Below are 14567 nucleotides of genomic sequence, written 5' to 3'. Positions count from 1 at the left end.
AATTAATCTAAATTTTAAATTAATTACAAAATTAGAAATAGTCAACATCAATTACCATAAATAGTATTAATAGTAAAAATATAATATTTTAAAATTAGTTTTATATTTTCAATAATTATTGAAAATAAAATTTAATTTATTTAAATTAAGTAGTTAAAATCTGGGGATTTAAATGTGACAGTTGGCGGCAAACAGAAAAAGAGCGCGCATCGTGCTTGCACCTTCTCAAAACGCGTCCCAAATCCCAACTAACCTTCTTGAATTTTAATTAAAAAACCTTAATGTCCCCAAATATTTATTTACATAAATTAAATTTTTTTAATATTTTTTAAAAAATAACTATTTATTTGTTATTTATTATTTACTAGAAATTAAAAAAATTAACGTCCAGTTTAATATAAGATTAAAAGTTTGGGCGTGTTATTTAATCGATTTAATATTAAAATAATATAAATTAATGTCAATTTAAATTAAAATGGAATCCAAGGGAAGAATATAATGGAAAGACCAAATCCGGCCGTGATTGCCGTACGGCCGGAGTGTGGTGGCCCACTGGGTACTTGATTCAGTCGACACAAGCTGGCGCTCAAATAATGACACATAGAAAGACACAGTCCACTTATATCAAATTGTCTTTTTAGAACGGTGGAAAATAATTAAGATAAAATGTTTCGAGAATGTAGTTATGGAATATACTTTAGATATTTGTTAAAAGTTTTTTTCTTTACCGTTATGATTTCATTAATAGTATATTTTATTTTAGTCTAGTCGGATTATATTTTCCCTTATTTTTAAGTATATTTCATTAATCGACTATTTATATTTAAATATATTATTTTGTAGATGGAACCAGGTGGGACGGTGACAATGAATATAATCATCGACTTTAGTCCTATTTAACTAATGAGGATAAATCTTTTCTTACATCCTCCCTCATTCATTGGCTCGTTTGGGATAGGTTCTCTCAAAGTTCCAACTATGCTGGTTAAATAGACACCTTTTAGTATGATACTATAAACTAAGTTGTCTATGGTTGAACTAGGTTCGTGTTTCTAAAATGAAACAAAGACATTCTATCACTACTCGATTTTCATGAGCCACGACTTATTAAGAATTTGAAAACATGGAAAGATATGGTAAAAATTTTGGCGTCTAAAATGAAACATGAATATATTTTATTTATAAAATCCAAAATAGAGTTTGAGAAGTTGAATACATTTGGTGGCTCTGTATGGCACTTGCTCCAGATCTGCGTCCATCATCGACTAGTTCCTTATCATCTGAAAAAAAAAAAAAAAATTAGAGAAACTTGAATGAGTACAAAAATTCAATAGGTAGTCTACTTCTAGGCTCTTAATCATGTCCTTAGGGTACCACACTCCTGAGATTTTAGGCTCTTAGGTTTTGTTCTTGAATTATTTTCATGGCGAGATTTCTCATGTTCTAAGTATCCTTGAAATTCCTTCATCTAATCCCCAAGGACTTTAGTCCTAAGTTCTTAAATCAGGATACTTCTTTTAGTTTTTTGTCCTCGATCCTTAGTTCTTGTTTCTTGAGTTCTACCTAGTTGTCTACATGCCTTAGTGGACTTAGGGCTTGCGTAGTACTAATTTAGAGCATCGGTGTGTGGTAAACTTGTTTCTTGGCCTTAAGGTAATATATTGATTACTTGAAAATCAAAAGGTACCTTGATTTCTAAAAAAACTATTTTTCCACTTTAATTTCGTAATTTAAATCTTATAATTTGTACTAATCTCGTTATGGTTTGCATGGTAGGGTCTCTAATACAAGGCTAAATGTTTTATTTGTTTAGCATTTTAGTCTTAGTACACACTCTCTCTCTAGCTAGTATAACAAGGAGCTAAACCGTAATAAATAAATAAATAAATAAAAATTCTAAACAGGAAAATGACGCGACGTCTAAAAAAAATGACCAAAATGACCCAAGAAAAAAAACCAATTGGGACGTGATTTTCAATACACATATCTTAATTTCATCAAACTTTAACATTCCTAGCCATAAATTTGAAAAATATTAACCGATAATTCAGTTTTTTCACAATATGCTCCAAATGGTCAAATTAGTATGTTTCACATAATACTCTAGATGGTCAAATTAGTATTTTCTTAGTATACAATATTAAACTGTTTAGTTTGAGCATAATCTCTAGCTAATATAATAAGAGGCTAGAACGGAAAACGATATTTCTCGACCTAGCAAATAGTAGAACCCTTCAGAAATGAATAAAGTCACCCCTGGAATCTTTTTGAAGAAACAAACCAAAAAAAAAGTGGCAAAAGAAAAATAACTCAACATTTTTTTACCTAATGTCCTAAATGGTCAAATAAGTGTTTTCTTGTTCTGGCATGAGAAGGTCTTTACACAAAAGTAAAGACTTACTTTTCTTTTCCATTTCACCTAATAGTAAAATCTGGTTCTTTCTTTTGCATAACACTTGTAGTAACAATTTATAGTAAATATTAACTATAACATAGTTTTTTTTTTTTTTTTTTCATTAGTCTTACTACTAAACGAGAGAAAAAAAAAAAAAGAAAAAAAAAAGAAAGCTTTGAATTAGGCTCAAAATAACAATTTGGAAATGAAACCATCTCAACCACCAAGACTAAAGTATACGCCGTTCACCAATACATAATAAATGAATGAGTTTCCTACGGGCTTCCAAGTAGTGACAGTTTCAGGCAACGGTTTTAGCTCTTTCAGTCCGTGGAAACTCTCTAAGTAGTACACACGAAAAACATTAATAGCCTTAAGCCTTCACTAAGGATCGATCAAAAGCAATAATTTTGACAAATTGTACTAAAAAAAACAAAGAATCTTGCCTGTGATTCATGCAGATGGCCCAGTAGGATTATGAGCCTCGATATCAACATGCCGAATGCCAGGAACCAGCATCTGAATCTCTTTCTCAAGCCTATCCACTTCACTTCCTAAAGCAGTAACCACTTCTTCACCTGCAATAACAATTTGTTAGCCAAATATGTCAACGACATCTCAATTCTGTTCAATGTTTTCAATGTTCAATGCTCCTTCCATGTACCGTAGTTCGACATCATTTTGAGTAAAGCTGAATCGTTCTGGTCCTTTGCAGCTTGTCGAAACTGTAAAATATATGGATTCAGTTTAGACTGTGTCTTGAGCAAACTACCACCGGACATGGGTGCTTACGGAATGAAGAACAATTAAAATAGATGAACGAAATGCAAGCTCACGATCCCGTTTTCTCTTTACTCGCTCATTTCATCCAAACATTGACATGCGTTCGAATTAACTTAAAAGAAGTGTCGCTGATGAGTCGATGCAACATGACTAAGCAGAGTCCAAACTATAGTTTTTTTGACAAAAAATGACAGTCGGAAAACATAATGTAATATTTTCCTAAACAATGATTGAGTTTAAAAGAACAAATCAAACAGAAACCAACAGTAGTAAGCACGCTGAAGATAAAGAGTACAAACCTCTTTAGCCCACTCTTCTCGTCCAGTCCTATTTAGATAATTTTGCACCACTGCGACTCCATTGAAATCTGCTTCATACAGCTCGTTAAAATCAAAATATATTGATGATACGATACTATAATTTCATAAACCACCAGAAATATAAAATTATTGAATATAAAACTGACATAACAAGGTTTCAGCATATTGAAAAATATACTGGACAATTGTGATTTAGATCAAATCAATCTACTTCACCCCACATTTAGAATTCGACAAAAAAGGTTGTCTCGTGTTTGCAACTGATTATTGCCTGTAAATGCTGACCCTTTGAACAACAGAAGTGATAACACAACGATATTATGTGGCAGCTAGGAAGAAATTATCAGTTGATGCAGGATGTCAAGAGCCTTAAACCATATAACACATGAAAACATACAGATGCAAGGAAATTCATAGGCATAAAATATTTGATAAATCGTTAAAAGCTACCAAGTCGCCCACAGTTGATTCACCAGGCAAGTTGACTACATTTTATGAATGAACCTGAAGATTAGAGAATCTAACAGCATCATAAAGTATTGGGAAGAAAATAAGTAAAAAAGAAAAAATCACCTATTTCTGCCTTGAATCTGTAAAATCCTGGTCCTATCACCTCACTTTTGCAATCATATAAAGCATCAACAACCTAGATAAGAAGATTTCAAAATTTGAACTCGTTTTGTATAATATTAAAGTAGGGATTCAAGAAAAATTTATCAAGCACAATTATACTGGATCGTTCTTCAAGAATTGGAGAACTTTCTGCATATCATTTTCATCCATTGCTCTACCGATCAAAGCATGCCGATTACGCTGGATGAGGAATATGGCCACCTGCAAAATAAAATTAATAACTTTTATACTGATGTATTGTTTATTATTCATGTACATTTGTATCTCAGCCCTTTCTTAGTATCCTTGTGCTCGTTGAAATTGCAAAATGCAGAGAAAATAACGGTATGTCAGTGGTTTCTAATCTACTATGTGCTACGTCTACTTTGCAACTCCACTAACATCCTGGCTTTGTTCTACAAGCTGTTTCTTCTACCTCACTTCATTATCACTGATTTATATTAGAGAACATGTCGAACAGACTTTGGTTATGGCTATCCTTGTGATGCCAAAAGCTAGCTGGAGTTGGTCTCCTTTTCTGGAGTTGATATTTTGTATGCCCTTGTGCAATTTATCAATGAAGCTTTCTTTTCATTAGATCATTTATATGTCCTCCATCGAATAGCATCTTCTGATGGAAACTTTGTATATTCTTAGCATGATAGTAAAGATTATATAGCACAACTATGTCAGAGTAAGCAGGTGTCGACATCCTTGAGTACACCTAGTATGTATGAAAATATTGAATTTACTTTTATCAAATACAATCAGTCCATGTCATGCATGTTTCAAGTTTTCAGGGACTAAAATTTGAAGCTTGTGTATTTATGTAACAAAATAAAACTAGCCTATATGTCTGGTTTGCTTACATGAAAAATTTAAAGAACATATCAAAATAGAATAACAAATAAGCCTCCTTTCCAAATAAAATTAATTCATTACACCTGGAAAACAAGCCTCCAAGTTTCAAAGGGAATTTCAAGGGGCATTATGTAGTCTAATTCAGGATGTCAGAATATTTCAANAAAAAAAAAAAAAAAAAAAAAAGAAACTTAAACAACCAAAAACTAAAATTTCATAGCAATTCAACCCTTTCAACTATACAACAGCAAAATAAGAGAAGTTAAATCTAGCATCAAGAAAGTTATATTTAATCACCAAAATATATAACCAGGATTGCCTAAATGACAGAAAGAATACTAAATCAATTTTTAGAACGCATGCTTGCTCAAGAGAAACAAGCTCAGGTAGTTCCAACATGTGCTTCATAAATTTAATAATCTTTAAGGATTTTTACTACGAGTAATTTAACATTTAGGAATCATTTTCGTCAATCTATGACTACCTCTGTCATAACTGCTACAGATGTGGGATCGTGACCACGCCACACATAGTCTCTCAGTTTCATTCCCTCTGCAGCAGCACCTTTCTTGACAGCTTGTATGGCAACAACCAGGGAAGCACCTAAACAGATAAAATTATTGAGCAGTAAAATCGAATTAGAACATATCTAACTACATTTGAAGGAACATCTATGGACTTTCATTAAAAGAAGGATAAAATAAAACCTTCGATAATAAGCGAACCACCAATCACTAAAGCTGCATAATGAATATTGGCAGGAGGCTGAAGCAAACAAAATAAAAAGATAACATGCAGAGCTGCCGCTAACAAAGAAAGAGCTAAGTATCAAATAGGAAGGAGAAAATTTGAGAATGGTAACATTTGAAGCATAATTCAAATTTCAATTGATCAAGTACCTGTGAAGTCCACAAATTTTGAATTCCATTAACAATGGTAGCACCCGAACCAAGACAAAAGATCCCAACAGCAGATATCAATGACCAAACAAATCTTTCCTTAGAATATCCATAACTGTTCAACAGTGAAGGTATATCAGACGTGTCCATGAATTTGTGACCATATGAAAACACAACATTAACAGCCGCAAACTATCATTCTTCACGGAGGGAGTTACTCCATCTAGTAAAAATATAAATCCACTACGCTGCATTTTGAAAATATAATTATAATAAACCGTACCATTTTTATTCCACAGCTCAGCTCGGAGCCAAAAATGACTTTGAGAGAGGTGAAAAATTTTAATCCTTAAGGTACGGGAGGCAAAAGAAGGCTTTAATAAAATAAATTAATGCATTTTCTCATATAAAGTAGGACGCAGTATTGCTATTGAAGTTGGAAAATATATACTACAAACAGAATAATACTAAACAGCCGAAGATATTTATAACTCACGGATGGATTGCATCAGGGGCACGCCTTGAGCTACTCAGACCATAAGCAAGAAGCGCCTACAATGTTAAGAATAATTAGTTCCTCTACATTCAGTGATTGATAAATTAACTTAAAATTAGGCATGGATAGAGATACTTTGCTCGATCAATGACTAGGATACCTGATTTGCAAAATCGGCAACAGAGTGCACAACTTCTGCCAACATGACATGGCTTGATGTGGAAAACCAAACCCCAAATTTCAGAGAGAAGACAAGGAAATTGCACCATAAAGCAGTGGTAACCGCTCGTTGACTAGGATAAAAATAAATCAATAAGGAGAAATTAATTTCTGCTATGGGCTATGTGAAGAAAACTTAGTATCAGTGATGATAAAGTAATCTCGAGTAATTATCAGTTGATTGCGTTTTTCATGATCCTTCATTCTAAGGATTGAAGTCGCCAAAAGTACACGCATTTACATTCAGTGCTACCTATTTGATCCTATAAGTTTAAAAATAAATAGAAAAAATAGTATTCATCGCAATCTAACAACTTAAATGGAAATTTCTGCAATGTTACTTACAAGAGTTTATATGTTGGATTTTATGAATCTGAGCTACACTCGGATTTAGTTTTTGAGTGTTTTAAGTGTTGAGTCTTAAAGAATAATCTAAATAAATTACATTTCCCTTAATAAATCGTTCTAACTTTTTGGTGTAGTGAAAATATAATACTAATTCAGAACTTCGGAACCGAAAATGCTACGATCTGATGTGCACAGGAGTGAAACAGCAACTGCTCGCCTTTATATTCATTAATACAAAGCTAATGAGTATGAATTTCATAACTACATAACGTTCATGGGAACTGTGCAAGAAAATAACCCATTACCTATGATAATCATTGAATTCGATTCTCTGAACGGGCTTAGCTCTAGTGAAAAATCCTGCAAAAGTTAAAAACCAGTTTTGAAACAGCGATTAAATTTAAGCATAAGATTAAAGAATATCTCCTTTCTGAGCAGAAAGAACAAAGAAATTAAAGCCAAAAGAGAAACGCGAATACGGAAAGGAACATACCGCGATGGAAAGCGTAATGATGGTTAAGAAGAGGACGACCACGATTAGAGTCCAAGGAATTCAAGCCCAATAAAACGGACCGTCTCGAACAACTGGCAGCAGATGGAAGTGGTTGCAACAGAAAATGGGTTCCAATTTGAGGGGTGCCCTGACTGTCACATTCTTGCTGTTGCTGCTGGTGATGCTGTGGGGTGCCGGAATCAAATGAGGAAAACGGCGAGGAATTGCAGATAGAACGGAATGAGAAGGAAGAAGAACGGTGAGAGTGGTGGAGAGCGAAACGTTGCAAGAAGTAGGATGTTCGCATCAAAACGAATGTGCAAGGGCTGCTTTTGATTTGTCCTGCTTCTGTATAATCACGAATCCACCATTAGAGCATACCAAATCATGTTCTCTGAAAAGCAATGAGACCATTCAATCGAACACGAAGAGCAGACGCCGCGTGCCGGCGGGTTATTTGAAGAACAGTTGCGAACGCGAAGTCGAGGGCCAGAAATTTACATAAATTCGCAGCAATTGCTACGAACTTGAAGATACGCTTCTAATGTGCCATTGTAATCTTTATATATATATATATATTTTTTCGGGAGCATAATAAATTATTCTAAATTAATAAAATAAATTATTTTATTTTAAAAATACATTTCAACTTTTAAGAATTTAAAAAATACCCGTAAAACTTTACCGATGATTTTAAATACAAATTATTACTATTTCATTTCAAATATATATATATATATATATATATATACATATATATATTTTTTTTCAGGTTTCAAAAATATTATTTAAGTTAAAAATATAAAAAAAAAATTAATATTCTTAAAAATATATATAAAAAAAACACTTTTAAATTTTTAAAAATAACAATATTAATACTCATAAATTTTTAGATTTTTTTTAAAAAATTGGAGATAATTTATGAGGGATAGATAGGACTGTTTATATATTGACAGTAAATCATTTTTTAATTTTTTTTTTTAAATAAATGTTAAGGGCAGCTATTTTTTAAACCTGCAATAAGTATTTTCTAATTTTTTTAAAAAAAGTTAAAATGGTATTAATAAAATTTTATAAAGTTACATGTCGCGGTTTTTTTAAAAATAAAATATTAATAGTTTCTATACAATAAAATTAATAGTAATAATATTTTTTAAATTTTTTAAGTTTAAAATATTATTTAAAAAAACATTAATAGTTTCTATAAAATAAAATTAATAGTAATAATATTTTTAAATTTTTTTTTTAAGTTTAAAATATTATTGTTAAGGTTTTTTTAGACCAATTATAAAATATAGGTGTATTTTTATTAATTTAACCCTAAATAAATATTATATTATTGTATCAACTCACGTGGATGAATTTATTTGTTGCNCAAATGAGGAAAACGGCGAGGAATTGCAGATAGAACGGAATGAGAAGGAAGAAGAACGGTGAGAGTGGTGGAGAGCGAAACGTTGCAAGAAGTAGGATGTTCGCATCAAAACGAATGTGCAAGGGCTGCTTTTGATTTGTCCTGCTTCTGTATAATCACGAATCCACCATTAGAGCATACCAAATCATGTTCTCTGAAAAGCAATGAGACCATTCAATCGAACACGAAGAGCAGACGCCGCGTGCCGGCGGGTTATTTGAAGAACAGTTGCGAACGCGAAGTCGAGGGCCAGAAATTTACATAAATTCGCAGCAATTGCTACGAACTTGAAGATACGCTTCTAATGTGCCATTGTAATCTTTATATATATATATATATTTTTTCGGGAGCATAATAAATTATTCTAAATTAATAAAATAAATTATTTTATTTTAAAAATACATTTCAACTTTTAAGAATTTAAAAAATACCCGTAAAACTTTACCGATGATTTTAAATACAAATTATTACTATTTCATTTCAAATATATATATATATATATATATATATACATATATATATTTTTTTTCAGGTTTCAAAAATATTATTTAAGTTAAAAATATAAAAAAAAAATTAATATTCTTAAAAATATATATAAAAAAAACACTTTTAAATTTTTAAAAATAACAATATTAATACTCATAAATTTTTAGATTTTTTTTAAAAAATTGGAGATAATTTATGAGGGATAGATAGGACTGTTTATATATTGACAGTAAATCATTTTTTAATTTTTTTTTTTAAATAAATGTTAAGGGCAGCTATTTTTTAAACCTGCAATAAGTATTTTCTAATTTTTTTAAAAAAAGTTAAAATGGTATTAATAAAATTTTATAAAGTTACATGTCGCGGTTTTTTTAAAAATAAAATATTAATAGTTTCTATACAATAAAATTAATAGTAATAATATTTTTTAAATTTTTTAAGTTTAAAATATTATTTAAAAAAACATTAATAGTTTCTATAAAATAAAATTAATAGTAATAATATTTTTAAATTTTTTTTTTAAGTTTAAAATATTATTGTTAAGGTTTTTTTAGACCAATTATAAAATATAGGTGTATTTTTATTAATTTAACCCTAAATAAATATTATATTATTGTATCAACTCACGTGGATGAATTTATTTGTTGCTCTTTATATAAGTTTTTTTAATTAATTTTTTTTATTTTTTACCTTTTACAAAATTGTTGGTATATATGCCTCATTAAAAATCCATTTTCCACTGATGAAAGCGTAATTTAATGGAGATTAAATTATAGTCTTAACCGAATCATGAGATGTCGCTCGAACAGAAACGAGCTTCATTGTTTGACCTTGTAACATATGGTCAATGTACCTCTACAACTACACAGTGTGTAACGATTAAGTCTCCTTTAAATATTAGTCTATCTATCTACTATTTTTAAGTCGACTCCTTTTTTTCCAAAAGCATATCGTCAACATGATAGAGTTCAACTACGAATCTCCATCATAACTAACGTCCGAAGATTTTATCAACAAACCTTATTCAAGGACATGACTTTTCCATATTGTCTACCTTTAGGCATAAATCTTCATGGTTTTTCTATTAATTCCACAAAAAAATATCTCATACCAATAGAAAAACGTCCCTTATATACCCGTTATCTTCTCCTTAACGCTAACATGAGACTTTAGTTGGGATTTCGACAATCCTTCTCTTGAAGAAAGTACCATCAAGTTTTCCCTCATAGTCTTTTATCTACATAACTCTTATACAAACCATTTTCTTCTTCGGAGTACATTGTTAGCCAATATAGTCGAGTATCCAAGGCTGTTGCCTATGGCGAATACCCTGATCATGCTTGTCCAAGATGTGTTATCCGTGCATGCTCATTCCAAACCCCCTTTTACTTGCTTTCATATTAGATAAGACCTTTACCATTATTATATCCGTTTACCACAATCATGTCTACACCTGTCAAGGTTAAAATGCTCCAAAATGTTACAAGAGGATATGACTAGTTGTTAGTTCTTCTTACCCGAGTTATATGCTATCAAAACTATTGTTATCTAACCAATATTAGCTTATAACATGTGATTCAAGAATATGTCAATATTATTCGCAAAAGTGCGAATTTCATACGACTAACTTACAATCTGCCCTCTAAATATGCTTTTTGATTTGACTAGGTTTGTTGCAATTCTCCACTTAGGTGCTTTACATCACAGCACTTTATTACTTTAATGTGGCACTGTTGGATCATTACAGAGCTGGTTTCTATTGGACACTACATATAGAGGTGCCTCCACCATATCAACTGTTTGAAAATGGAATCCAAATAGGAGAAAGAGCTTTAATTCGTTCAAATATGCAAAAATCTCATATCATTGCTTACCTACGGATGATGAAGCAAGTTAAACAAATAAATATCTTTGGAGGCCAAAAAACAAAACCCTTATCAAGATTTATCTATGAAGTATTGTTTCTTACAAGCAAATTGTGATAAACATATGGGAGCTGCATTATTCCCAGAAGCAACAGCTGCCCTCTTATCGCAATGACACTATAATATAGGATGCTTGATGTTTTCAGCTATAAATCAACTCTACCAAGAATTAGAGTGCAATAAAACGGCACGTTCATTTGGATCGACCTTCCTTCCTACCACGCAACCTTATCGATGGCTTGCTTTTCTCGTCTGACCTTTCAAGGTCACCTCCCTCGTTCCGAGTTACAATTCGTAGAGGGTGAGCTTCTGTGTTGAACACCCATTCATCAAGAGGAATGACTGAAGGTGGTGAAAAGAGAAGATAGAGATATTTCAGTGTCTCAGCAAGGAAGAAACTCTGCATCATGTTGTCCTTATCACCTGTCTTGACCTGAAAATACCAGTCACAGACGCACCACACCATTGGAAACTCATACAGATCAATGATTTAAAGGCAATACAGATATGTTTAGAGTTTGAAGAGTGCTCACGTCTCGCAGCCCGACATAACCTGATTCAACCCGAGAATTCTTTTCGAATGCTTGAAATATATTCCAGCCCCACTCTTTGTATGTCTTGTTGCCAGTCAGGCGCCAGAGGTAAAATAATGATTCGACAGTCTCTGGTCTCAATATATTCCAAGACGTACCGACGCTCATATCCTAAAATTTCCATAGACTAAACGACATTAAACCACAGTACTAAACGAAACTGGTGAGAGATTAGCAGATGAATGATTCAGACCTCTCCGGGATGGAAGAAATAGTTCTCCCCAGCCAACTTCGTAGGGGTAGACTGGTAGAAGTTATAGCAAGTCCAAGCAAGCTAGACCAAAAATAAATCAAAGGAAGAATTACTACAATTCAAGATCCAACTTCAAACCGGTAAACAAACAGAGAACGTTCATAAATCGCCTATGCAATAATAGGGCTGGAGTGAAAAATATATTCATTAGAAACTGAATTAAGTTAGTCTATGCCAAACAATTAGGAGCGAAGCCAGAGGAAAATATAAGAACTTTTTACCTCTTCTGCAAGCATTAAATACTTCTTAGAATCCTCGGAATCATAACCAGATGATCCCAAAGCTATCATTCCTGGAGCAAAGCATGCTAGTTCATCCATCTGCAAATCACATACAGATTGGGGCAAAAAAATCCATAATATTTGATCTGCTTAAGATAATCGAGAGAGAACTTAGCTGAGATCTTACCTTGTCAATTAGGGAATCTCCACTCTTCTCACAAATATAAGTGAAAGATGACGGTGTAGACCTCCTAATCAAGCTTGAAAGGCCATCCATTGACTTCTCCCACATTTCCCTGAATTCAAAATACCAACAAACAGTTCTGTACGTCAAAAAATTGAATAAACAAAAGTTCAATTATAAGTTTTAGTTTATGAACTTTCAAGTTCGTATCTGAAAAGGTCCCTAAACTTTTAATTTATGTAGCGTCCCATAGGTGGGATCAAGATTTGTGGGATTTTTAATTTTATAGAGGACGAATCTTAAGGGGGCCAAGAAGGAAAAATGCCCAAAATAAGGTAAGAATTTTTTAGGGAAAAGAATAAAATATTCGAAAAAGAAACTTTTGAAAAATAGCCCTATTGATCTTAACGGAAATAGCCTAAAGACCTGAAATTTGGAAAACTAGCCTGAAACTTTGATACTCAGGCGTATTTGTCTTGCCCGAGATTTTCGTTAATTTATGGAAATCTAACCGTCCACATAGGCTGAAAATTTGATATGACGTATGAGGCTCTGCCACATAGCCATCCAATGGTGAAATTGCAAGATAATGCGGATAAGGGCCTAAAATAGGAGATTTGGGGCTTTGGTTTGGAACAAGAAATCGGAGTGAGGATCACGCAAACACAAGTTACAGCTTTTACTTTTTGGGTATTCTGCTCCCGGATTTGGCTATAATTGGAGAGCTACACTCAACCAACCTAGCTCAAACCAATTCCTACACGTTCATAACAAGATTTCCAACAAGTTTCCTGAAGGCCGTGAAAGGATGAAAGTGGCTGGAAACCATTCCCTCAACTCGAGTTCTTGGAAGACATATTCAGGGGAAATTTTGAAAATCAATTTGAGCCATACACAAATTTGAGCCATATTCAGGGGAAGTTTTTAGCCAATTTGGGGAGTATCCAAAATTCTCCCTCTACACTCAATGTTTATTATTCAAACCAATTCTGATAGCTTCATGGTGACTTTGTGAGAAGAAGACCCAAGAACCTGAGGGGATTGACCATCAAATTGGAGAGAATGAGCAAAATTCGTTCCCTAAGGTTTATTCTAACATATTGAGAGGAAGAAAGGGAAGAATCTTGCTGAAGGAAGCGAAGGCCAATGAGCTCTGGAACCACTTGAACCAAGGAAGGGTAGCCACGAGTTTGCTCTAGCGGCGAGGCTGGTTTCCAAAGGGCATTCATTCCACGGCCTGTAACTTTGTCCACGGTGAACTAAATTTCACGAGACCAGTCCCTACCTCTTCATTGGCATGCCCTCTACAAGTTTGTAGAAGAAATAAGGGAGAGACATCCACTGTACGAGTTAGAAGAAGGTAAGTTTCGGACAAAGGAGAATGTTTAGGCCAAGTATATATCCAAAATTTGATGGACAAAGGAGAATGTTTAGGACATAAACTAACGATAAGGATAAAATGACCAAAATGCCCCTACTACGTCCTTATAATGTTTCACGGTCTAAACGAACTCCAAATGGTTTGAAATTTTATATGACACCTATTTATAAGGTTATGAATGATTATGCATGGTTTTAAAGCTATTGGAGCATAATTAGGAGCATATTTAGGAGCATGTTTAGGACATAAACCAAGATTAGGGTGGAAAGTGACAGAAACGCCCCATTGAACACCTTATATGGAATTTTATGTTTTTCATGACCCCCAATTAGCATGAAACTTTGCATACCACTTACTTAAAGAAACCACGAATGTAACAGCCCAAGCCCAAGCCCAAGCCCACCGCTAGCATATATTATTATCTTTGGGCTATCCCTTTCAGGTTTCCCCTCAAAGTTTTTAAAACAAATCTTCTAGAGAGAGGTTTTCACACCCTTATAAAGAATGATTCGTTCCCTCTCCATCCGATGTGGGATCTCACAGTCCACCCCGCTTAGGGGCCCAACGTCCTCGCTGGTACTCGTTTCCCTCTCCATTCGATGTGGGATCTCACAATCCACCCCCTCCATGGCTCAACGTCCTCGCTGGCACATCGCCTGGTGTCCACACCCCCCCCCCCCTCTT

At 33.2% G+C, this 14567-nt stretch overlaps 2 protein-coding genes across 2 annotated transcripts in view; both read right to left on the bottom strand.

Moving 5' to 3' along the window:
- Positions 1-2553: 2553 nt before the first annotated feature.
- On the bottom strand, positions 2554-7791 carry LOC111779398 (metal tolerance protein C4-like). The gene is given in 12 exon segments (XM_023659568.1): positions 2554-2973; positions 3060-3120; positions 3478-3545; positions 4072-4144; positions 4231-4395; positions 5408-5574; positions 5679-5736; positions 5871-5985; positions 6367-6422; positions 6527-6659; positions 7239-7293; positions 7427-7791. Coding segments are annotated over 12 exon segments (1383 nt in total). The 5' UTR covers positions 7734-7791; the 3' UTR covers positions 2554-2848.
- A 3373-nt stretch (positions 7792-11164) lies between these two features.
- The window catches only part of LOC111778888 (mannosyl-oligosaccharide 1,2-alpha-mannosidase MNS1-like), an 11409-nt gene continuing 8006 nt past the window's right edge, over positions 11165-14567 (bottom strand). The window contains exons 10-14 of the mRNA XM_023658888.1: positions 12506-12614; positions 12319-12417; positions 12038-12118; positions 11785-11955; positions 11165-11684 (exon numbers count right to left, since the gene is read on the bottom strand). Of these exons, the coding sequence (XP_023514656.1) occupies positions 11445-11684; positions 11785-11955; positions 12038-12118; positions 12319-12417; positions 12506-12614 (700 nt within the window). The 3' untranslated portion in view covers positions 11165-11444. The remainder of the gene's footprint in view (positions 11685-11784; positions 11956-12037; positions 12119-12318; positions 12418-12505; positions 12615-14567) is intronic.

The sequence above is a fragment of the Cucurbita pepo genome, chromosome LG17, assembly GCF_002806865.2.
Source record: "Cucurbita pepo subsp. pepo cultivar mu-cu-16 chromosome LG17, ASM280686v2, whole genome shotgun sequence".
NCBI classification, from domain to species: domain Eukaryota; kingdom Viridiplantae; phylum Streptophyta; class Magnoliopsida; order Cucurbitales; family Cucurbitaceae; genus Cucurbita; species Cucurbita pepo.
Note: the sequence above shows the minus strand (reverse complement) of the source record. Positions and strands in the feature narration are given on the sequence as shown.